At 42.7% G+C, this 26562-nt stretch overlaps 1 protein-coding gene across 2 annotated transcripts in view; it reads right to left on the bottom strand.

Annotated features, from left to right (window-relative positions):
* Nucleotides 1-26562, bottom strand: part of LOC144687341 (hepatocyte growth factor-like) — a 71624-nt gene that overhangs the window by 27648 nt on the left and 17414 nt on the right. Inside the window, exons 5-13 of one of the 2 annotated variants that reach the window (XM_078553327.1) lie at nt 22852-22994; nt 22429-22549; nt 21587-21705; nt 20689-20854; nt 12779-12912; nt 9918-10020; nt 4353-4483; nt 3023-3052; nt 344-440 (exon numbers count right to left, since the gene is read on the bottom strand). In XM_078553327.1, the coding sequence (XP_078409453.1) occupies nt 344-440; nt 3023-3052; nt 4353-4483; nt 9918-10020; nt 12779-12912; nt 20689-20854; nt 21587-21705; nt 22429-22549; nt 22852-22994 (1044 nt within the window). Of the gene's footprint in view, nt 1-343; nt 441-3022; nt 3053-4322; nt 4484-9917; nt 10021-12778; nt 12913-20688; nt 20855-21586; nt 21706-22428; nt 22550-22851; nt 22995-26562 lie in introns of both variants that reach the window. The other variant, XM_078553328.1, reaches the window with a different exon arrangement.

The raw sequence follows: 26562 nt of genomic DNA on the forward strand, positions 1-26562 counted from the left end.
CTTCAGGGTTTGTGTGTGTGAGAGGAAAAGAGTAAACAAAACCACAATTATGGAAAGAAATGGCTACTTGGTGAAATATCAGACAGTTTGGGCATGGCAGACAATCTCAAGTCATCAATGTCATGGGAGTAAGATGGGGAACATGAATAGGTGAAGTAAATATCTAATTCAGTGCCTCGGGATATCAATGGCACACACATATAATAAACTTGTTTACAAAGAGAGAGTGAAAAATGTGTTCCTTTCTGCTTATATAGGGCTATGATGGATATATGCTTGATCATATTCAAAACTAAGGTTGTGGAATAACTGGGGAGGTTGTTCACAAATCAAACTGATTTACCTGTGTCTCAGGCTAACCATCCAGCTGGACGTTTTGGCATTTGCTCGAAATCCATTTATTATTCTTGTTTGCATTCCACTTGAACATTTTTGAGAGCCTGGGGATTGGACAGGGGAGGAAGAAGTAAAAGTTTGTCATTAAAATCGAGATTTCAGAAAAATAGCTATAACATAAGGCATCACCCTTTTAATATCAAGACACTCAAACTTTGAATAATCCTGAATTAAAAATTGGAGTATTTTCCAACAGCACTGTTTCAAAGGCCTGCTTCCCCACATCATCCCCCACCCCCACACCACCCCCACTGCCCTTGTCCACTGTCCCTTTAACAACATATTTTGGTTACTGATGTAATCTTGTTATGATTAACAAGTCACGCACGTTTTAAAAAGTTAGACAAGGGGTAAATCTGAAATATATCCTGGATATCTGCCACTACTCAGATAGAAGTAAAATGTGAGTGTATTTATGTATGGAATGTATATTCAGTACACAGAGCTAATAAAAGGTAAATTCAAGATTTGAAATATTTTTCAGTGAAAACACTTCTACGTGCCCACAGGGAGAAATGGGAATACATTAGTGCAGCAACAGTAAAACGTTGTTTTGGAAGATAAATGCTTTAGGTACTGTGCAGACACAGGGCAGAATTTTGAAGTCATCAGGCAGGCACAGTGGGCGGGCCCGGGAGCAGCCGGGAATCGGCCCGCTGCCCGCGATTGGCCCCCGACCGCCATTTCGCGCCAGCCAGCGTGAACGCGCATTGAAGGCTCAGCGCTGCGGGGAGGGGCGGGGGCGGGAGGAGGGTGAGCGCTGAAGTCAGCACGGGCACGGGGGAGCGCGCAATGAAAGCTCCCTGAAGGCAGAGAGCCGCCTCGGGGAGCTGAAGAATATAAAGCCATCAAAGAAAGATTTATAAATGCTGAAAAAAAAATGTCCACACATCGGACTCACTCACCTAAACATATAGATTATAAAAATTCTGCCCAAACATTTAAAAAAAAAATTAATATCAGAAACCTCATCCCGCCCTTGCTTGAGGTTTCCTGAAAAAGGCAAAGGCCGCCTGGCTGATTCGCCCGCCCGCCAACCATAACGTTGAATGGGCAGAGAAAAATCCAAGTTAATTAATACACTCATGGCTTTAACAGGCCTCTTAATTGTCGGAGGATGCGCTGCCAACGCTCATGTGTGCCCACCGCCCAAAATATCACCCAAGTGCACAATGACGTTGGGACGCTCGCCCGATGTCAAATCGCACACTATTTTATGCTTGGGTTTGTTGGGCGCGGCCCACACGCCAAGCAAAAAATCCTGCCCATTGATTTTGGGAGTTTCTATGGGCCAGGATTTTTACCTCGGCAGGTGGGTGTGGAGGGCGGGCCCGGGAGCGGTCGCGAATTAACAGCCAGCAAGCATGAATTGCGCGCTGGGAGCCTCAGCGCTGCCTGGGTGGGTGGGTGGGTGGGGGCGGAGGCAGAGGGCGAGCACACGCACAGAGCTGCCTCAGGGAGCTGAAGGTTTTTAAAAACATAAATAAAGACTTTAAAAATGTTAAAAACATGTCCCCTCATCTGACTCTGTCCCACGAGCAGGGACATGTTATAAATGAGATTTCAACATTTCTATTTTATTTTTAAATTCCTGTTGGAAACCTCATCCCGCCCGTGGATGAGGTTTCATAAAACATCCAAAGGCTGCTTAGCCTTTTCACCCTCTCGAATGGTTGGACGGGCAGCGAAAAATCAGATTGAATGAAATTGATTAAGGGCCTTAATAGGCCTCTTAATTGTCGGCGAGCACAGTGCCGCCTCTCGTGTGCGCCCGCCAAGCGAAGCATCACAAGAGTGCGCGTTGACATTGAGACGCTCGCCCAACGTCATCGCGCACTATTTTTCTCTCATTCAAGTCAGGCACACACCCACCCTCCGAGGGAAAAATTCCACCCTATGTATGAGAGAAGGGAGAATAAAACAAAAATCTCACAAAAAGTCCAATAAATGCCAAAACATTGGACTCCAAAGACTTGCAAAATGTTTGCCTCGTCTATATTTAAATACACATAAAAAATATGGAATTGCCCTTTTGTCCCGTTACAACATCGGGATTCAATTATTCAACACTCTATATTACAATGTTGTACATGTTCCTGACTGAATCCCTTAATCAACTACAAGGAAGAGAAAAGTTTGATTGGTGGTGGTTATCAAAACAATTACAAGTTAAGTAAGTTAATTATTTTAACAGTTTAATAAGACAATAAGATCAAAGGGTGGTAGACATTTGGAACTCTTTGCTGCAAACTGCAATGAATGCTAATTGATAGTAAATTTATGAGTGAGTTTGGTAGATATTTGTTAACCAAAAGTATATGAGTTAGGTTGCACATCAGTCGCGATCTCCTTGAATGATGGAACAGGCATGAGGGGGTAAATGCTCTCCTCCTCTTCGTATATTCCCACAATGATGGAAGGGGGGGTTTTAGAGCAACAACATTCTAATTCACCAAAATTAGAAGGCTGTGAGGAGGCAGGAAAAGCATGAACATTCTGTCCATGGTAGGTTTAACTACTAACATGAACTAACAAACTGCTGTTTAGGCGAAAGGGTCTCACTAGGAACTTGAATCAGAACATTCCCATAGAAACATGACACAAAATGATAATATAAGAAGCATACCTGTTGGGGTTAATTTGGGTGTCTTGTCACCTAAATAGAAAGGGCATGAAGTTACTATAAGGCAAGTTACTCCTTGACACAATGAGTTGAAATGCATGATAAACATATATTTAGTCCTAATAAACACCCAAAGCAAAATCTGCAAAGGTAATCTTCCCTGTATCATTCCAATTTTAGTATATGTGCAGCCAAAACAATCAAGCACAAGAAGCATCGACAAGAATGGGATTTGAACCCAGCCGTGCAGAAGGCAATGTATCAGCAGTCATAATTAATAAAAAAACTCTTAAAATTTAACTCAATGCCAATTAAAATTCAAATGAACTGTACATTTCAAAAAAAGGTATAATGTAGGTCTAGCTGTGTACTTGTGCATAATAAGTAAAACTATTAAAGCAAAAGGTTGTGTTAATAAATACTACTATAATATACCAAATGTCATGTTTTAGTAAATATATTTATTGCCAACAATTCTTGTCCAGTCTTTGGCATCCATTGCTATTGTATTAGCATGCTTTCTTAGCGAAGTATGAAAAGCTCTGTTGTTTAGACAGAGGTTCATAAGTAGTTTATAAACAGAGGTTAAAAGTCATGGGTAAGTAGTGTTTGTATCTACCCGTTACCATTCAAAGATTAATGAGGCCTTAAATGATTTCTCCAGTGGAGCTTAAGAATTTGAATTTCAAGGTAATGTTTAGGAACATTAAACATTTATAACTGGCTTTTATAAAAACATTAGCAAGTCGCACTTCATGCTTTGAATAATAAAAACCCAAGCAACAAAAAGCTACAATAGACTCATTATCTTGGTTAAAAGCAGAGGCAACAGACGCTCATTTAACTTGTCAGCTTTCTCTGTTCCCCAAGCTTTTCTTCCGAGCTTTACAGACCTGGTGGAACTTTGAAAAAAACACAGATGCAGCCAAAGGTTGCAGCATCCACGGCAGTGTGGCTGGGAACTTATTTGAGAAATTGTGGTCCAATCATTTGACAGTACAGTGCCTCACTGTCCACATGCTATTAATACACAGCCACAGATCATGATGGAATTTCTCTAAAATATTTGCATTGCATCATACAAGGAATGTATACAATAGCCCCAAAATTGAGAGTCTCACTTGGAGACTTGAGCATGGACGTCCACACACCTGATTAGTGAGATTCCCAACTTTCTAGCCATTCAAATGAACAGCAGACAAATCAGAAGTCTTGTGAACAGGTACATGGTCCTCCAGGTCCAATTCTCTGATCTGTGTTCCTGGTGAGCAAGACTTTGCATTGGAAGTGAGTGGAGTCTTACAATTTGTAGGTAATGTCTTCAAGTACTTACAAGATTCTATTGCACAGTAGTCCCATGGAGTGAGGGGGTCACTAGTGTAGCACCAGGGACCATGTTTGTCTGAATCTGGATTACGACAGTAGTTCTCCATCAGGTTTTCAGAATTGGTGTAAAAAATGGTTCTGCACATAAGTAAAGATCAGCAGTTACACAATGAAAAGCCTTGTTCACCTTTGAAAAGACATGACAGGATGGATGTTTTAACTTTTCCACCAACACAATCTTATTTATTAACAACATGATTAAATTTTAAATGACGTCTACTTTTAATGGTGACTTTGCTCAATCTTGCCTGTGTTCCACAACCAACAGAGAGGGGAACAGGCAAGCAAATAAATCCCACAATCAATAAAACTTGACTATTCTCCAAGTGTGTCTGTGGAGGACCCACTGGAATTCACCATTCGCCTGGATAGGTGAAGAGGCGAGGTTCAACACCATTCAGACAGGGTAGTTCATTTGATCAATAGCCTCTGTCATTGGACTCAATATCCACTTTGCCATCAATGGTGCACTCTGCCTACTGTACATATGCACTGCAACAACTCAACAAGGTTATATCGATAGCAACTCCCTTCCCTGTAATGTCTACCACCAAGATATACAAGAGCATGGGAGCACCATTATGATCAAGGTTCCCTCCAAGTCACACACCACCTTGAATTGGACATATATCAAAAAAAAGTAGTGTTGGAAGGCATCATCAACAGTGCCATCAAGCAGCACTTACTCAGTAATAACCTGCTCACTGGTGCTCAGTTTGGGTTCTGTCAGGGTCACTCAGCTTCTGACCTCATCACAGCCTTGGTTGAAGCATGGACAAAAGAGCTGAACTCCTGAAGTGAGGTGAGAGTGTCTGCCCTTGACATCAAGACAACACTTGACCATCACGTCTTTGTGGCGTTATGTGTACAAAAAGGGATTGAGTACTCGAGGGAATTTAAATGTCTTGGATGGGCTTTCATGAATCGGAGTTTTATTGGCATCATGGAGCCTGAGCAAAACTGGGATCAATGGGAATCAGGGGGAAAACTCTCCGCTGGTGGGAGTCATTGCGCAAAGGGAGATGGCTGTGGTTGTTGGAGTTCAATCATCTTAGTTTCAGGGCATCACTGCAGGAGTTCCTCAGGGTAGTGTTCTAGGCCCAACCATCTTCAGCTGCTTCATCAATGACCTTCCTTCCATCATACGGTCAGAAGTGGGGATTTTCGCTGATGATTGCATAATGTTCAGCATCATTCGTGACTCCTCAGATACTGAAGCAGTCCATGTCCAAATGCAGCAAGGCCTGGACAATATCCAGGCTTGGGCTAACAAGTGGCAAGTAACATTCACGCCACACAAATGCCAGGCAATGACCATCTCCAACAAGAGGGAATCAAACCATCGCCCCTTGACATTCAATGGCATTACCATCACTGAATCCCCCACTATCAACATCCTGGATGTTACCATTAACCAGAAACTGAACTGGACGAGCCATATAAATACCGTGGCTACAAGAGCAGGTCAGATGCTAGGAATCTTGCAACGAGTAACTCACCTCCTGACTCCCCAAAGCCTGTCCACCATCTACAAGGCACCAGTCAGGGGTGAGATGGAATACTCCCCACTTGCCTGGATGAGTGCAGTTCTAACAACGCTTAAGAAGCTGACACCATCCAGGACAAAGTAGCCCACTTGATTGGCATCCCTTCCAAAAACATTCACTCCCTCCAGCACCAATGCACAGTGGCAGCAGTGTGTACCAGCTATAGGATGCACTGCAACAACTCACCAAAGGCTGCTCAGGCAGCACCTTCCAAACCCATGACCATGAGCATTATCTTCTAGAAGGATAAGAGCAGCAGATACATGGGAACACCATCTTCCTGACTTGGAAATATATCGCTGCTCCTTTATTGTCACTGGGTCTAAGTCCTGGAATTCCCTCCCTAACAGCACTGTGGGTGTACCTACACCACATGGACTGCAGCGGTTCAAGAAGGCAGCTCACCACCACCTTCTCAAGGGCAATTAGGGATGGGTAATGAATGCTGGCCCAGCCAGCGATCCCCATATCCCACAAATGAATAAAACAAACATTCCATCATTGTGGTCGGGTCAAAATCCTGAAATCCCCATTTAACACTATTGTGGGAATTAACATAACAGCTGCAGTAGCTCAGGGTCCAGCAGCACCTGCTCAGAGCAGCTAGGAAAGGGCAATAAATGCACCACCACCCACACCTCATGAACAAGAAACAAATGGGCCTGAATTTTCGATCCCAAGTCGGGTACTGGGAGCCAGGGAATCTCCTGGCTCGCCATACCTGCCTCAGGAGAAACTCTCCTGAATGACGGATCTTCATTCCAGGGTGGACGGGTGCAGGATGGGGTCTGGCCCGCTGCCCCCGGACACAGAGTGGAGGCAGCCACAGAGGCTGCCAGCTGCCAAGTCAGACTGACTAAAAGGCCCACCTCAATTCGCTGTGACTTGTTCCCAGTTGTTTTGCTAAATATTAGGCCCTCTAGTCATCAGCACTCACACCCCCTCAGTCTCCTCACCCACTCCCTATGTCCAACCATGCCAACTTAATGCCAACTCATGCCCCCACCCACCACGCTTTGCCCTTAAATCCTGCATGCCAACTCATTCAGTATCTACCATCGGCAAATATCTGGAGCCATGTTGAGATGAAATAAAATAAAGCTCTAAATATCTATTATTGGCTGCACTTTCTAAAAAAAACTGATTCATGAAAGCCCATTCAAGACATTTAAATCCCCTCAAGTACTCAATCCTTTTTTGTATACATAATGCCACAAAGACAGCTAATCCTTTAACAACCTCTGAGCTGACAATCAAACTATGAATTTAAAACAAAAACAGAAAATGTTGGAAAAACTCAGCATGTCTAACAGCATCTGTGGAGAAAAAAAAAGTTAACATTTCGAGTCCTAATGACTCTTCTTCAGAGCTCTGAAGAGTCATAAGGGTTCGAAACGTTAACTTTTTTTTTCTCCACAGGTGCTGTTAGACCAGCTGAGTTTTTCCAACATTTTCTGTTTTTGTTTCAGATTTCCAGCATCTACGGTATTTTGCTTTTATGAACTTAGAACGCCCTACTGAGATAATGATAGGTTGTGGAAAGCAACTAGGCGTAAATATAATAGCCCTTATTGTTATGCCAACAAACAACTATTGTAGCTGCTAGAACAGATTTACTTTTAACTCTTACTGATACAGGCAGCCTTTTTTGATTTTATTTTTAAAAGGGCTGGGGATTTAAATAACTTTGCGGCTTGACAGTTCCTTAGACCTTATCCGCCCTTCAAGTGCATTTATTATTACTCTCTGAAGTCATAATTCTCATACTGAGGGTTAATGCCTTGCTACAATGGAAAAGTGGCCTGTTTGAACTCAGCACTGAGTTTAAATGGCCCGAGTGTCCCACCCCCTTTCCCCTACCGGCGAAAATGGGATCTGTCGGAAATGGGGACAGGACTTTTGGATCTGGGGCTAGTCCACCATTTTGGACCTTCCATGGAATCTCTACAACTCCACAAAAACCCAGGCCAAAGTTTCCCCTAGGCAGAGTGGATTAGGAACTCATCAGGCTGAGCCTGCAGGAGGCTTCATACCTTGAAGAGGGAGTGTGGTTCCTGAACTGCAGCAACAAGCCATGTATACGTACAATCTTTCAATCTGATTCAAAGATTATCTGCACAGGGTAGGAGATATAGCAGATTCAGAAAAGAAGGTTGCCCTTGGCAACAAAATCCAACTATTGAATTTGCACTGAGCTGAATATTGAGCTTTCACCTTTCCAGATTGAAAATCAACACAACGTGTCAATAATCTAATGCGACTAAACCACTTGACATTTCAAAGACTCAAACTTCCGTGAAAGAATCTGCTTAAAGGCAATAGTTTGAAGGAAAATATCTTTACTAATTAGGAGAATCAGTTTTTCAGCACAAAATACGAGAGGGAAGTGGGCGGGAGAGAAATTAGATACAGTGGTAACTGGTTCAATGGATTATTCAATAACAGGATAGCTCCTGAAAAGGAAAATCTAGGAAGACTTTAAAACTAAACAAAACCATTGGTAGGACTAAATCTATTAATTTTAAAGAATATTTGCCCTTGGATTCTTCATGACAAGTTGCAGTGACAAGGTCAAGCGCTGCAAACAGAACGACACCAACATTCATGTCAGCTTGGCATCTGATCTCTGAGGGTTAAAGTGTCATTTTAAAAACAGACGATTTTGTCAAAACTTAGTCCAACATATATTCAGCAAGAATAACCTTGTATTTTATTGAAAGTTAAATTCAGTCCACGTTGTGAGTATTTTCCTTCACCTCTGGGGCCTGGATTTGAATCCAGCCCAGGCCAATAGAATGAAAGACTAAAGTAAGGGCCTATCCACAATACTCACTCATCATTCAGTCACTTGGCAAAACAATGTCACTTTGGGATCATATGGGCGCTTGGTATAGGGAACAGAAATGACTAGTTGGGGGGGTGCGGGGCAGGGCGGTGAGGCACCGGACTGGATTTAATGCAAAATAATATAAAAGCAAAATACTGCGGATGCTGGAAATCTGAAAGAAAAACAGAAAATGCTGGAAAAACTCAGCAGGCCTGACAGCATCTGTGGAGAGAAAAACAGAGTTGACATTTCAAATCCATATATAAGGGTCATAGGGACTCGAAACGTCAACTCTGTTTTTCTCTCCACAGATGCTGTCAGGCCTGCTGAGTTTTTCCAGCATTTTCTAGATTTAATGCAGCCCGTTGTCATGGGAACAATGACAGCCAGGCACACTTAATTGCCGAGAGGCCCCATATCAGTCTGCAGGCAACGACAAAACCTCCCCCAGTGAAGTGGGAGGGCATCAGGGGCTGTCACCGGATTCCCGGCCAGCAGCAGGATATCAATTAGGCTCATTAATGAGCCAACTGATACCCATTATCCCTGAGCCCACTGCAATTCATTATGTCTTTCCTGTATCTCCCCCTTGTCGGGTTTGCTGGCAGCCTCCAGAGGGGGGTGGGGGAGCTCCCTCATTATCTGGCACAGAAAGTGGGAGGCCTACTAGAACCTTCCATATCCGTGACCTCTACCATCTAAAAGGACAAGGGCAGCAGATGCATGGGAACACCACCACCTGCAAGGACAACCCCTTCCATAGTCACATACCATCCTGACTTGGAAATATATCATCGTTCCTTCCCTGTCACTGGGTCAAAATCCTGGGCCTCCCTCCCTAACAGCACTGTGGGTGTACCTACACCACAGGGACTGCAATAGTTCAAGAAGGCGGCTCACCGCCACCTTCTCAAGGGCAATTAGGGATGGGCAATAAATGCTGGCCTAGCCAGTGAAGCCCACATCCCATGAACGAATAAAATTTTTTTGAAGTTTTAAAAAAAGCCAACACAGTGCGTCGATGCTTGAAGGTGCACCGAGTGGATAGGCATGCCAAACACTGGGTTGTGTCACAAGTGTTTCATTTATCCAACACCAACAATCCTATCCTTAGCAACCACAGCAATCTGAATCTTACCGTTTGGAAGCCTGGTTGTAATTTACCCAGGGTGCACACCATATCCCAGTCCTGGTTTTAGATACAGTTCCTCTATAGGTTGTTCCTGTCCCTTGGTAACACTCTAGACAAATAGAAAATCATAGATTAGGGTTAAAAATTACAGTGTCAACTTGGAATTTCAACTCATCACATTTTTATCCTTTTATCATCTTTCTCATTTTCCACTCCTTACCCAACATTTCCTAAAATCACTGACTCAGTCTGGGGTATGATTTGATAGTCACCACCTCAGCATTCAAGGGGCTGGTCTATATAGCAGCCCAGCAAGGCAGCAGCACATAGCAACGCAAAATGTGTGTCGAGCACACTTCTTCCACAGGAACCCATCAAACTACCCAATCATACCTTTAACCCTTTTCATTTCTTGAACACATGTCCCGAACAATTTATTCCTGACTCTCAAATGATAATTAAGTGAAATTTCAAACAAACATTTGGTCCATTTCCACATCTCAATTGCTACTGAGATTCTGCCGTTAGGTTCAGCAAGAACTCTGCAACCTGGTCCTGTCAGGCTCCACAGCCTCTCCCATGCATGCCCGACAGATAATCGGGGTCCATGATTCAGTAACACGTGCTAAACTGGGGTAAGCCCTGGCATCATGTTAATTAGATCGCCAGGACATGATCTGCGAGTTAAAACAAAAGCAATTTCTCAAGATCACAACAGAATCAATGAATGGTTACAGCACAGAAGGAGGCCATTCGGCCCATGATGCCTGTACCAGCTCTCTGCAGGAACAACCTGCTTAGTCCCACTCCTCCACCTTTTCCCTGTAGCCCTGCAAATATTTTTCTCGTCAGATAGTTATCCAATTCTCTTTTGAAAGCCTTTTATACATTTTATTATTTAAAACTACAGATGAATTACAACACAAAAAAGCTTGCGGAATAAAGATGTTAATCTGAAGTTCAACCATTGAATTTAGAAATATATCTAGTTATAATGCTATATTTAAAAACAAAAATATCATAATTATTCTTTTACAGGTCAGGCTTCATTATGGCAAGTCATATCATCATTGTTTAGAAGATTAAAAAATCACTGCTGTCCAAAAAAAAATCAGATTATAAAAGATGATTTTAAATTATTACATAAATCTCAGTTTTTGTACTAAAAAGCCTCCTGACTCAAATCTCTGGTTTGCATAAGAGATTAGCTGCTTTGTGGGTCATTTTTGGATTGATGGGTGACTGTAGAGCTCAAAGCTTTTCCATAATCTGTTCAATGCCCCAGAAATACAATGAGGTGATGAAGGATAAAGATTAATAACCAAATATTTTTCTAGAGTAGATTTGGGAGTGAACAAAAAATAGTTGGTATCCTTGTACAGCCTCTCTACTTTTTGTTCCCACCTCAGTCTCAACACAAGTGTGCTTTAAACAAATCAATCCCACAGTGTACTTCAATCATGATAAAAAAAGAAAAACTGTGACAAGAAAACATGTTGGTAATATAGAGCAGAACACAAATGATTAGGTTAGTATTTGAGATGGACCTTCAAAGTTAACATTTTGGATATGATACAATGAGGTGCCATATAAATGCCAAGTTCTTCTTTGCAATGGTTCTGATAAAGGGTCTAACCCTAAAACACACCCAATTTCTCGAAAGTCTCTATTTCCATCATTCTCTTTCAGATGTTGACCAACTTACTAGTGGTAATTTTTCCAACTCCTGGCTTATCCTCCTGTCAGGACTGAAACAGGTGCCAGGCTCATGTGCACGGGTGGCAGGACCCTGCACGGGATATTACTGCTGGCTGCTGCTGAGGCTGCAGAGAGAGGAAGAGGGAGCCTCCATTTTAAAGCACGTTGAAGGCCAGGTAGGATTTTTAATTTATTGTGCTGGGTCAGGTAGTCAGGCCCAGTGATCAGAGCGGTGAGCCTTGCAGCAGCCGTGTTGGAGCCACGAGGGTGACTGTTGTCACTGGAAGCCCCTCTGGAGACCATGGGGCAGCTTTTAAGGAAGGCTCCCCCTATCCATGAACCCACCGAAAGGCCTCCGGAGTTCCCCTACCAGTCCCTCCCTAAGGCAGGGGCCTATCCAACACCAGTACAATGCCGGCAGGGATGGGAAGTGCCTGTTAATTAGTGTCCTCCCACCCAATGGAGATGCCGTTCCTGATCCTGAGAATATCCCGTGTGCAGTAAGATGTCAGGCTCCTCTCTCGACGCCTTCTGCCGTCACTTTACAGGGGATTCCACCTCCCAACCCACCTCCAAAATCCAGCCATGTGTGTTTCCAACATTTCAGCAGTAGTGTACTTTCCATGCCTGTAGTAATTATGTTTTTATTTAGTATGTAACATACCTTTAAGAATAATGCTGGTTAAGGAGGACTACATGATCTTTAGTACCCAACAGGAGAGTAGCATGGGCTACCTCAGTAGTTGGTAGTTAGTAGTGTAGAGATAGAATTTGAGTTGAAAGCACACATGTATTTGCTGCTGAGTACCTTGTAAATAAACTTGAAGTTTCCACCTAAGAAGTGTCTGCCAATCAATTCTATCAATAGTACCAACTCGGCCACCTCTCACAACAATGCTGAATGAATCTGTGTGCAGGAACGTGTAGATTTCAGGCCAGTGCGTGCTTTTGCTGCCCTCTTGTGCTCTACTGGTTTTCAATGAGACTATAGTGAGAATATTGCTGTCTGTTTAAATGGTGCTAAAGTTTCTAAGGAAAGGCGTCATTTAAACTGTAACCAAGATCCAGCATCCTCAAATCTCTGAACTAAGAAACATCCCCATTATTTATTGAAGAAATTCTCTATTTTAGGCACATTTGAAATACAGACAGTCATTTGCACATTATACCTTCTGAAAGAGGAGTCTTATTCTCACATCTCGGGATATGAAAACAGTAAGCTACTCGAATCTCGGGATCTGTAGTGAAGCACCAAGGGGCTTCTGCTCCATCAGGATTCCTGCAATAATTTTTGTTCAAGTCCCTGTAAAATAATCAGAACTAAAATTTACAGGATGCAGGATGTCAACGGTTTGAGTAAAGGAACAGACTTACTCCTTATTCTATGCAAAACTACAAAATGTAACATTTACATTGCAAACTGTTTCTTATTTAAAATATATAGACTAATTGATAAGCATGTTAGAATGTTCCAGATCTATCGTAATCATATATTTACATTTATATTTCAAACTCAGCCATTTTCATTGTCATAACTATTAGATCATAAAGCAATGTTATACCAGGTAGCACCTGCCTGGAGCAGCACAAGACCCAGTATATCAAACTGCAGCGCCAACTATGGAGTCAACCCGATGACAGGTCATCGAATTGAAATGTTAACTATGTTCCTCTCTCCACAGGCACTGCCTGACCTGCTGAGTATTTCCAACATTTATTTTAGCTATCTACCAATCAAAACACAACTCTCCTTGTCAACATCCAAATATTCGTAACATTTCAACAGCTGCTGTTTTCAAACGTGAGGGAATTCAAACAATTTTCTTGGCAGCCTAACAAATTGTCTGTTAACTGGTTTGCTTCGTGCCATTTGTAGTCTGCCATTGTCTGCCAAAGTTTTGTCTGGTTTAATTCACTCCCTAGATGTCCTATACAGTTTGAGTTGAAGCAAAGCTAAAATTGTTTCTCAACATTGCAAACTGGGAATCATAACTCGGCTGCTAAAGATCTTGGTTTTGTTCATGATGTACTATTCTTAGAAACATAGAAAATAAAAGTAGGCGTAGGTAATTCGGCCCTTCAAGCCAGCTCCACCATTCAATATGATCATGGCTAATCCTCTATCTCAATGCCGTACTCCCGCTCTCTCTCCGTACCCCTGACACCTTTAGAGTGTAGAAATCTATCTATTTCCTTCTTAAATATATTCAGTGACTTGGCCTCCACAACCTTACGTGGCAGAGAAGTCCATAGGTTCACCACCCTCTGAGTGAAGAAATTTCTCCTCATCTCAGTCCTAAATGGCCTACCCCATATCCTGAGACGTGACTTCCTGTTCTAGACCCTGCAGCCAGAGGAAACATCATCCCTGTGACCCAGTCTCTCCATCCCTGTCAGAATTTTGTACATTGCAATGAGATCTCCTCTCATTCTTCTAAATTCCAGTGAATAGAGGCCTAATCGACCCAATCTCTCCTCATACAACAATCTTGCCATCCCAGGAATCAGTCTGGTGAACCTTCACTGCACTCCCTCTATGGCAAGGATATCCTTTCTTAGGTAAGGAGTCCAAAACTGCACACAATACTCCAAGTGTGGTCTCACCAAGGCCTTGTGCAGCTGCAGTAAGACATCCTTACTCCTGTACTCAAGTCCTCTCACAATGAAGGCCAACATACCATTTGCCTTCTTAACTGCTTGCTGCACCTGCTTGCTTGCTTTCAGTGATTGGTGTACAAGGACACCCAGGTCCCTTTGTACATCAACATGTCCAAATCGATCACCATTTAAGTAATACTCTGTCATTCTGTTTTTTGTATCGAAGTGGATACTTCACACTTATTCCTACTTTAATATGATAACCTCTTAGGAAAAAATGTTACAGTATTACAAATTCTGGATGCAACCATAAAATACAATTAATCTTAAAATTATTAATTGTGAAACAAAATGGCGAGCAGGAGGGAGTTGGTGAGCAGAAGGGTCAGATAGTGGGAGGGTCATCGAGGAGAGGGTCGGCGGGCGGGCGGGAGGGGGTCGGCTGGCGGGCGTGAGGGGGTCAGCCGGCGGGCGGGAGGGAGAGAGTGGGCGAGCGGGAGGGAGAGAGTGGGCGAGCGGGAGGGAGTGGGCGAGCGGGAGGGAGAGAGTGGGCGAGCAGTAGCGAGGCAGTGGGCGAGCGGGAGAAGGTCGGCAAGCGGGAGGGTTAGGGAGCAATAACATATGTGAAGAATGGAGCGAAACAGGGCTGCGTCCTAGCCCCCACTCTGTTTGGTATCTTATTCTCCATGCTCCTGACCTTTGCCCTTCCCTGCAGTTATGGAAGGAGTCTATTTGCACACTAGTTCAGAAGCCAAGCTCTACAGCCTATCAAGACTGAAAGCACAGCCAAAAACATATTGTGTCCTGATCAGAGAGCTCTTCCACGCTGATGGTGCTGTATTGGTTGCCCACACAGAAACTCAGATACCAAAACTCGTGGACTGTCTCTCCCATGCCTATAACTTGTTCTGGCCGACTATAAGCATCAAAAAAATGGGGCAAGGTGTTGCATCTCCACCCTGATCAGACTAAACAACATCCCACTGGAAGTGGTGAGCCAATACTGCTACCTCGAGTCCACAGTGACAGACAACCTGTCCTTAATGCAGAACTTGATACACGCATAGAAAAAGCAATTACCACCTTTGGCTGACTCACAAACCGCACTTGGCGTAACATCAAGCTGACTTTTAGAACCAAAATGCAAGTTTTTAAGGCCTATATTCTCATCATCTTGCAGTATGGCTGTGAAACATGGACGAGTTACAATTATCAAGAAAATAAGCTCAAAAAACTTGCTGTCTGTGGCGCATTACCCTGGCTGGACAAAGTCATGAACGCAGAAGTCCTCTCAAAAGCAGAGCTCCTAATTTTGTTGGCACTCATCAAACAAAGGCAGAGCTTCACTGCCTCTGGCACATCCACAGAATGGAAGGTGGTCACATACCCAAAGACTCTCTGTATGGTGAGGTCGCCAGAGTCAGACAAAAAGTTAGACCCCCAAAGCTCCACTTCAAGAATGCTTGGAAGCGTGACATAAAGGCCCTAAACATCGATTATCTCACTTGGCAGTAAGTACTGATGACGGAAGAAAATGGCGACACCTCACGTGGGCTGGTAAATGTACCACCACGATGACCCAGTGGCTACAGCAGCTTGGCAAGAGACACCAACACAGAAAACAACAACCCACACTGAAACAAAAGCATATGGTCATACGGACTCGAAACATTAACTCTGTTTCTCTCTCCACATATGCTGTCAGACCTGCTGAGTTTTTCCAGCATTTTCTATTTTTGTTTCAGATTTCCAGCATCTGCAGTATTTTGCTTTTAACCCTGGTAGCTTCATGTGCAACACTTGTATAGGTGTCTTCAACCATCAGCAAAGGTGCGCCAGATGAAGACACTCCAGATGGAAGCATATACCACCAACAAAACAACATGTTATAAAGGTTATTTAAGTACATAAATAAGAAACATACAAAATATTCAAAGATTCCTAATCTCTATGCCCGAAGTTTCAGTATAGCGTTAGTTCATGAGCTTGAGCTAAGGCAAACACCATTGATGCATTCATGATGAAGCTTGATAAACACAAGGGAAAAAATAAATCACAGGTTATGCTATTTGGATTAGAAGGAAAGGAGCGAGAGGAGGCTCATGTGGAGCATGAACGCTAGCGCAGACCAGTTGAGCTGAATGACCTGTTTTTGTCCACATTTTACATAATCCAGGATACTGGCAGAAGTGAAAGACAGCCACAATTTCTATTGATGAACTTGCAGCAAGCTGCTACCTCTACCTCCGATTCGTCAGCAGTGAATAGCAAGTTCTGCTTTCAATTCTTTCTAAAATAGGTTCTAAGCTTTTTTTTTCAAAAATAAAAAATGGCCACGGACCATAAGAGTTTAATTGGGCCTCAATGAATAAACATAGCTAAAAATGGGCAACGAAAATCATAAGAAGCCCACTTGACCTTTGTTGAGTGTTCACAGCTGTCTAAATGCACACGGATACAACACAAACACATGGCATACATATGCATATACAAAAACATGTGGGCTAAAACTCATCAATTTTTAAAATGACTACAATTCTGAGAATTTTTAAAAACACAACAGATTAATATATGTTTATGTTATAAGATGGAATAATTGTGAGAGTATATATTGTGTAAAATATTTTGAAATTTAAAAAGTTTCCAAACAATTGAAAGAGCTATATTTTCAGAGATTAAAAAGATTAATACCATACGATGGTATCAAGCATCAAATGGTGATTTTGCAAGCTTACGCATTCATAGACTAATTCACCCATAATGTGTTTTCAGTGAAGGAGTTACATCTTGGTGAACAGATCACTCTTCATGAAAATTTCAGGTTCACCACTGATCAACATAGCCTTTAATAGAAGGTCAAAAGATTATCATGGTTTATACAATGCTGTTTGTCTGAAGAAGGTACTTCTTCAAGATAAACTAACTGCACGGGCAGAATTTTTGGGTTAGCAGGCGGCCGTGATCGGTGGGCCCGGGAGTGGCCGGGGGACGGACCGCCAACCGCGATCGGCTCTGACCACGATTTCACCCTGGCTGGCCAATTAACGGGCAGCCAGCGTGTAACGCACACTGAAAGGCTCAGCGCTGCCAGGGTGGAGGCTGAAGTCAGCGCGGGCGCAGGGGAGCGCGGAAGGAAAGCTCCCTGAAGGCAGAGAGGTGCTTCAGGGAGCTGATGAATTTAAAACCAATAAAAGCAGAATGTAAAATCAGCAAAAAATGTCCACACGTCAGAATAAGACACCTCAACATAAGGATGATGAAAATCTCTTTCAAAACCTTTCAATCTTTTTTTAAAAATTAACCAAGGAAACCTCATCCCGCCCTTGGATGAGGTTTCCTCAAAAATGCGAAGGCCGCCTGGCCGATTCAGCCGCCCACCAACTGTAACGCTGGACGGGCAGCAAAAATTCACCATCAATTGCTACTTTAATGGCCTTAATTGTCGGCAGGTGCACTGCCGACTCTTGCAGTCACCCACTGACCGAAATATTGCACGAGTGCGCAATGACATCAGGACGCTCGCCTGGTGTCACCGCGTGCCATTTCACGCTTAAGCATGTCGGGCGCGCGCCCACACGCTAAGCGGAAAATTCTGCACCATAAATTCAAAATATATATTTACAGGCATCGTAACAAGTTAGTTTGAGGAGAAAATTAAGGATCTAGAAATTTCCAAAATATGACAACTTGGTCCAGTGTATGTATTTATAAACACAGTACAAGTTCATAATAAGGGCCCAGATTTTGCAGTAGTAACATTGGCAAAACAGTCAGCATTCAGCACCATTACTCCACTGAAACGGATAGTAACTTTGGGAGCCTGAATATGTTGTACAGGTTTGTTCTGTGTCTCACAAAGAGGTCTGGGGACTTGTGTGGTTGAACATGAAACACTTATTGTTAACACATAACTATGTACATCTCCAGGATATAGCCCTAACTAGGTACAACCTCCATGCTGGCATCTGCTAGACTATTACTGTACTCCAGGTAATTTTTTTCCAGGTAATTCTGTTTTTGTTTTGGATTTCCAGCATCCGCAGTAGTTTTTTGTTTTTATTACTGTACTCAGTCCACTATCATGTGACTCTCTACATCATACCATAGGTGGCACTGTTCTCCAGTCCCACAGTAACACTTGCTATGCCGAAAACCCTTATACTACAGCATATATGCAATGTAACACAGAAATCCAGAAGTGGCTGTCTAGTGATTTACGCTCCTTTAGATGTGTGCTGTTGAGGTTCTCCAGAATGCAACGGCTAAACAATCAATAAATTGACAACAACTTCCATTTTTAGGCACATTAGTCTTGCTGCAAAAGCCCTTTGTTAAATAGTATGTGGCTGGGTTTTTAACAGTGTCCTAAGTTCATTATTACTATTAGACACTCTCTCTGGCCCTGAAAAGTTAATTTTATATTTGTACAGTGTTACATCTCTCCATTATGATAAAATGTTTCACATTTTATTAAACTAATGTTTTCTAATGGTTATTTATCACAATTTAACTTCTATATCACAATCATAAAACTGACCATCTGAACATTTAAATTAAAAGTAAAGGGATTCAGTAATTTTATCTTGCTGTTTTGTTGTCTGTGAGAATACTTTAGTGTGATTGTGTGCTAACCCTGCTTTCTTACATCACTGTTTCCTTGGCGATCGCAAGTTTGTAACTGCAAAGTTGAATTGCCCAATAATTTGAATGATGCAGCAAATCTGTTTGTTGATGCAATTTTGCATCTGGCACACAAACCCAAGACTGTAACAATGGTAACACCAAATCCTCTAAAAAGCTAAACAACAGCAACACATTTTCTGCGCCTGACTGACAGGTAGAATATGTTTAGTTTTCTATGCCCCCAAATAGGGAGCAAGAAAAGGCATTGGGCCTATCAAGTTCATTCTTTGCACAGAGAATGGAAAATGTACCCTATCACAACCGCAGCCTCCCACTGTGGAAACATTCTATACAATTTCTTCTTGCTTCTCAAAAAACTCCGGTTAATCAGTTTTATTGGCCTGGATTTTCACCAGTTCAGGATGACTTGGGAGCCCATTAAAAATGGCGGGCGGCTCCCGATTCTGGGATTCCTGACCCTATTCCCAGCTGTCTGATGTACGGGAGTGGCTTTAAAGGGTGTGAGCTGGTTCGGGTCAAAAGCTCACGGCCTGCGCTCCCAGCCTGGCCAGCTCCATTGTGCTGACAGGCATGTCCTACTCCTCCGCAATTTTCATGGAATCAGGCCAGGGTTTAAAGGACTTGTGGCTCACAGCCCCTCAGAGGAGTTGTGAACAGTGGTCTGCATGAGGAGGCCTTCTAAAAAGGCAAATTTAAAAATGGTCCCCCTCATGCCCCCATGCCAAGGTATGCCCCCCCCACCCACCTCCCTAAGGCTCTTCATGCCCCGCATGCCAAGGTAAGATCCCGCCCACCAACCGTCTACAGTCCCTCATGCATGGAGGTGGATGGTGGGCCTCATCTTGGCAAGGGTCATGTGGACCATAGGGACTCTTGTGGGGGGGGGGCCTTACTTTGACATGGGGGGGTCCATAGAGGGTGGGTGGGGGGCATGAGGTAGCATGAATGGGGCACGGGAGTATGTGGGGGCTGAAGGAATGTGAGGGGTAAGGGCTGAAGGGCCTTTATCTTTACTTTAACTGGGAAGAAATCTCACAGCACCAGGGCGGGCCTTTTAAACAGCCCACCTCAGCACCCAATAGCCCCTGTGACCACCTCTGACCTCTTTCCTCGGTCAGCTGGTCCAACTCCAGCCCACACCCATCCCCTGGCAATGAAGATCCTTCCTTTGTAGGCACTTTCTCCGGAGGCTGTCGAGCAGGGCCAGGAATTTGCCCGACTCCCACTACCTGCCTTGGTGATGAAAATCCAGGCCATTGTCTCGAATTGTGATATTGCATTCATCAGTGCAACAGTTATCACAGTATTTGATTTGCATTTGGGTTGCAAAGGTGGCAGGATCTTATTTTAGGAACTTGGAATTAACCCAGTTTTTATTCGTATTACTGTCAACAGTAAAATTGAGTATCCCTGACATCCAATATCAAAAGTGAATTCTTAATTATCTTTGCATTTAAGAGGAAGCTAGATCAGCAAATAGAAGGATATGTTGATATGGTGAGATGGAGTAGGATGGGAGAAGGTTCATGTGGAGCATATACATCAGTATGGACCAGTTTGAGCCACGTAGCCTCTTTCTTTGCTGCATCTTTTATGTAATATTCTTCACAAAGCAATAGTTCACCAATAGCCCCTGTGACCACCTCTGACCGCTTTCCTCGGTCAGCTGGTCCAACTACAGCCCACAACCATCCCCTGGCCATATTACATAAATATCACATAAATATTTCAAGAGTAGAAAAAAAAAAGACCACACCATCTGGAAGAAATTAGAAAGTCATAAAAAACAACAACCACGCACAGGGTTTATAACCTCAACAACAGCAAGATTACTCACTTGCACTTATAGTTCTCAGGGGTGAAGTTATGATGGTGAGGATACTGCCGATCCCAGCGTTGGCAAGGGATTCCTGAAGGTGTGGTGTTCATGATCCCTCTGTAACTCTCCCCAAGACCCTTGAAGCATTCTGTAGTCACCTCCGACTCATGATCACAATTGTGAACTGAAACATTGATAATGCGTCAAACAGAGGACTCCTTTCAGAATTACGTTCGTATTAAACCTGGAAAGCTATTACAGCACCCAAGTCAAAATACAAACTGTTTCTTTAGAAAATGCCAGCCCCTTTTCAAAAATGCTAAGTACTGTACCCAAGGTCCCATTCTGTGTTCATTCTAGATTGGCAAATGCATTATCACAAAGTTTTCTTATTCACAAACCATCTCCCCAAACTTAAGGACGAGACATGTTTCATTCAGTAAACATCCTGAAACAATTAATTGCATAAATTCAATGGTTGAGGAAATGCATTAAAAAAGCAAGCCGTGAAGCCCAAAACTCCCTGGAGTGATTAGCTGAACCCCAAAGACCAGCTTCTGAATCATTATTTTGCAGATCAAGTCAGATCATGATCCGAGCCAAGTCAGAACAGGGAAGAGGGATCTTGTAAATAACACTTATTAGTCACACTATATATCACTGAAGAAATCAATGCTCTTGTAACTAAATGCTAACAATCCAACATATGAGGCTTTGCAGTGGTCAGTAAGGTTTTTTCCAGCTAGTGGTTCTGCATGAAGGAAAATATGAATCATTGTTCTGGGTTTCAGGATTGACAACTAAGGAAGTCATTAGTAATGACCAGAGACTTCAGTAGTTTGTTGCTGATGCAGAAAGCCCCTGGCTATTTTTTTAAATTTAAACTATATAAGAAATAAAGTCAATATTTACTCACCACATTCTTTAATGGCGCAATATTCCCAAGGGGTATGAGGGTCAAGTGTATAACACCAAGGCTTGATATGTCCATTAGGATTACGACAATAATTATCATCAAGTCCTTTATCTGGAAATCTGCAAATGAAACCACAAGGATTGCAATAGCTTATTTTGCTCAAGTGTTCAATGACATATTTAAGTCAAGATAATCAGATAATGTTTTGGAGAAATTTTCAAGAGTCCACAAAGTTTCAAAAAGTTCCTGAAATGGAATGGTGTGTGCTACACAAAGCTGACAAACAAGATAGAGCATTGTAACGTATTGACATGTCAGACAATGTCCAGTTTTCTGTGTGGAAAATATTAATGCCAACAAATGCAACACTTCCCCAGTTCAGGCAACTAATGCAAGTGGCAAGTACTCTCGGCTATAGTGTCAACCTCCTCTTCGCTGCTTTAGCATGCAACTTAGTCTAAAACTCTGAACATCAGTCTGCTACACCAATCTAATATTTCCATTGCTCATCAAGCATCCTTCTGGCACTTTGAGCAAGATTCCCAATTTGGGTTCACTTTGTGACAGATTATGGGCAGCTTGTGTGCGGTTCCACAGATACAAGGGAAACAATCAGAACTCATTCTATATTGCTCCTTGCATTGAATTTGAATTAAAAACACTGATGTATTTATTCCTTTCATGTTAATTTGAAATTATGGCTCAATTCTTCAAGACAATATTGAGCGCTTTTGATCGCACCATGTTTAATTTATTGAACTTATTCAAAACAGGTTTGGTTGTTGAAATCTTGCAGATCTTGAAATCTCAAAGAAGCCCTTGAGTATTTTAGCTGCTCTCACCGTTCAGGATTGAATCTGTGATTATGTGGCATCTGGAGGTCCCAGCGCTGACATTCCTTTCCAGACTCAGTGTGGTCCATGGGTCCTCTGTAAGTTTCTCCATTACATGTTATACATTCAACTACATTTTAAAGTAGGAAAAAAATGTTTTGGTCAAAAGTTTCTTAAAATCAAATACTGCACACTTCTTTTGAAGTGGGGGCTGCAGAATGAATTGGAACAAACAATGATGGGCAAGTTAACTATTTCATCCCATCACTGATTCACACCATCTGAATCTAATGTACATCTAAAAATACTTCTCAGTGCTCTCAAACCGTCCACAGTCCAGACTCTTCACCTTATGGATCTGATCTTGCATATTATATTTAAACATTTTGCAAACAGAGATTTTTTTTGTACATCTCAAAGGGAACATGTCACCTTCTGAACATTGTGGAATAGCGCAGCTCTCCAGACGAGTCCTTGGGTCCATCGTGAAGCACCATGGACCTCCTTCCTCACCCCTTGGATTCCTGCAGTAGTTCTCTTGCAGGTTCTTATCGCGATTGCTTGAAGGCAAAAACCTAGTTAGGTAGACAAACTGTTTCAAGTTAACGACATGTGCAACCTGGATTCACTCCAAAAACTATTAAATCTATTGTGTTTCAAGATGTATAAATCAACTAGAATAAGAATCACCTGGATTTGATCAATCTCTCACTATGTCCTCTTACTTCTGGGAACTGTGTTTTAACCTAGTTCGGGCTGATGGGGTAAAATGCTATGCTAACTGTATGAGCGAAATCTTACGCCAGCGGGATTTTACGTTCCCGCCGAAGCCAATGAGGTTTAGAATATCTCGCCGCATTTTACAGCCCCATCCCCACTGAAACAGGGCCGTAAAATTCTGCCCTAAGAGTTCAAAATTCTAAATTAACTTGAGCAGTTTCAATTTAATTCCATGAACAGAGTTAACAGCGCAGAAACATATCATTAAGCCCACTTTGCATTAAAATTAGCAACTTTATTCAAAGTTGTCAAAGGGATGGCTGCTGCAATTAAAAGGGGACATATTCACATGCTCCAGAGGTTGAAGTTAAGATTTATTGGTGGGCTTTAACCTGCATTTGACCCATGTAATAAGTCACCTAAAAGTGACTGATACCAACATTTGATACATAAATTATCATCTCCCAACATGGATGTTCATCCATCTGATAAGGGAAAAAGAAACATTGCTCAAAAAGGAAATACGTGTTGATCTACTTTTTTTGGATTTGCAGTTATTAATACATATTTGTGAAAGTGCTTCATATTTGCTTACTGAAAGTTCAAAACACTAAATCACTTGACATGTTTTATCATGACTACATACTTTAGTTTTTCAATGTCCAACTGATAATGTTCAGTTTTCTTTGGAGAACATTAAGCTTTACAGATAAAAAAAATCTTATGTGATTTAAACATTTGTATCATTATGACATACTTGTACCACATTTTTAAATGCAAAATAGAAGGTACTATTTTGATGCGGTGACCAAAGAGCTACCAAGGGACAAAGGACAACAGAAGTCTCCTTCAACTAAACTTGATTGTGAAAGTGAAGGAATGAGGATGGTTTAAAGTGAGGGGTAAATTCCAGCTCTTCGAAATCAGATATGTTGCGAGGGAGAGCACTTAACTATGTCAACAACAATTACTGATGCACTACAAGCAGAACAAGTTGATTCATAATTCTAGATCTTAAAGCTGATTTATTCAAATAGAAAGAAATGAACATAAAAGAAAGTGCAGAACTATGCTGGTAAAAGTTGCAAAGCCTCTTTATCTGTATCACTTTTTGAAGCAAGTAAAGATCATTAATAAAACGTTAGTTATAAATCATAGTGCTTTTGATGGGTAAAGAATGTTACTTGCACATTCTGACCATATTGCTGACGGTTTCTAAAATGGATTTTAAGTGTTTTCCTACAAGCAGTGGTCAGGTCATGTAATGGTGTTCCATTCCACTAAGTGATACAAGAGTCTATGGCAGTAAAGCAGAAGTTTCCTCAGAAAATACATGGAAAAAGGCAAGTCACTCAAACGATTAATGTTCTTAGAAGAATAAGCGCCTTCCTTCATGAGTGATTCAAATATATTTGCTGTTGAATTATCTGCCAGAAGATCGCTTCATCTGTATCTAGACAAGTATTATTTATAAAGAATTACTGAAATATTTTTCAAAGACTAATGGAAAATACTTTTTTCATTAATTCACAGGATGTGGGCTTCGCTGGCTGGGCCAGCATTTATTGCCCATCTCTAATTGCCCTTGAGAAGTTGGGGTGAGCTGCCTTTTTGAACCACCGCAGTCCATGTGGTGTAGGTACACCCACAGTGCCATTAGGAAGGGAGTTCCAGGGTTTTGAACCAGTGACAGTGAAGAAATGGCGATATATTTCAAAGTCAGGATGGCAAGTGACCTAGAGGGGAGCTTCCAGGTGGTGGTGTTCCCATCTATCTGCTGCCCTTGTCCTGCTAGATGGTAGTGGTCGTGGGTTTGGAAGGTGCTGTCTAAGGAGCCTTGGTAAATTCATACAGTGCATCTTGTAGATGGTACACACTGCTGCTACTGTGCGTCGGTGGTGGAGGGAGTGAATATTTGTGATGTGGTGCCAATCAAGCGTGCTGCTTTGTCCAGGTTGGTGTCAAGCTTCTTGAGTGTTGTGGGAGCTACACTCATCCAGACAAGTGGGGAGTATCCATCACACTCCTGACCTGCGCCTTGTAGACGGTGGACAGGCTTTGGGGAGTAATGAGGTGGGTTACTCATCACATGATTCCTAGCCTCTGACTTGCTCTTGTAGGTTTTATATTTATATGGCTAGTCCAGTTTTGTTTCTGGTCAATGGTAACCCCCAGGATGTTGATAGTGGGGGATTCAGTGATGGTAATACCACTGAACATCAAGGTGCGATGGCAGGAGATGGTCATTGCCTGACACTAGTGCGGCATGAATGTCACTTGGCTCTTGACAGCCCAATCCTGGATATTGTCCAGTTCTTGCTGCATTTGGAAAAGGGCTGCTTCAGTATCTGAGGAGTCAAGAATGGTAATGAACATTGTGTAATCATCAGCAAAGAACCCCACTTCTGACCTTATGATGGAAGGAAGGTCATTGATGAAGCTGCTGAAGATGGTTGGGCCAAAGGCACTAACGTGAGGAACTCCTGCAGTGATGTCCTGGAGTTGAGATGACTGACCTCCAACAACCACAACCATCTTCCTTTGTGCTAGGTATGACTCCATCCAGCGGAGAGTTTTCCCCCTGATTCCCATTGACTCCAGTTTTGCTAGGGCTCCTTGATACCACACTCGGTCAAATGCAGCCTCGATGTCAAGGGCAGTCACTCTCACCTCACCTCAGGAGTTCAGCTCTTTTGTCCATGTTTGAACCAAGGCTTTAATGAGGTTAGGAGCTGAGGGGCACTGGCGGAACCCAAACTGGGCATCAGTGAGCAGGTTATTGCTAAGCAAGTGCCGCTTGATAGCACTGTTGATGCCGCATTCCATTACTTTACTGATGATGGAGAGTAGACTGATGGGGCGGTAATTGGTTGGGTTGGATTTGTCCTGCTTTTTGTGTACAGGGCATACCTGGGCAATTTTCCACATAGCTGGGTAGATGCCAGTGTTGTAGCTGTACTGGAAAAGCTTAGCTAGGGGCGCAGCAAGTTTTGGAGCACAAGTCTTCAGTACTATTGCCGGAATGTTGTCAGGGCCCATAGCCTTTGCTGTAGTTGTTCAGCCCTTTCTTGATATCACATGGAGTGAATCGAATTGGCTGAAGACTGGCATCTGTGATGCTGGGGACCTCCGGAGGAGGCTGAGATGCATCATCCATTCGGCACTTCTGGCTGAGGATTGTAGCAAGTGCTTCAGCCTTATCTTTTGCACTGATGTGCTGGGCTCCTCCATCACTGAGGATGGTGATATTCGTGGAGCCTCCACCTCCACTGAGTTGTTTAATTGTCCACCACCATTCACAACTGGATGTGGCAGGACTGCAGAGCTTAGATCTGATCCATTGGTTGTGAGATTGCTTAGCCCTGTCTACTACTCGCTGCTTATGCTGTTTGGCACATAAGTAGTCCTGTGTTTATAGCTTCA

The sequence above is a fragment of the Cetorhinus maximus genome, chromosome 12 (genome assembly GCF_964194155.1).
Source record: "Cetorhinus maximus chromosome 12, sCetMax3.hap1.1, whole genome shotgun sequence".
In the NCBI taxonomy this organism is placed as follows: Eukaryota; Metazoa; Chordata; class Chondrichthyes; order Lamniformes; family Cetorhinidae; genus Cetorhinus; species Cetorhinus maximus.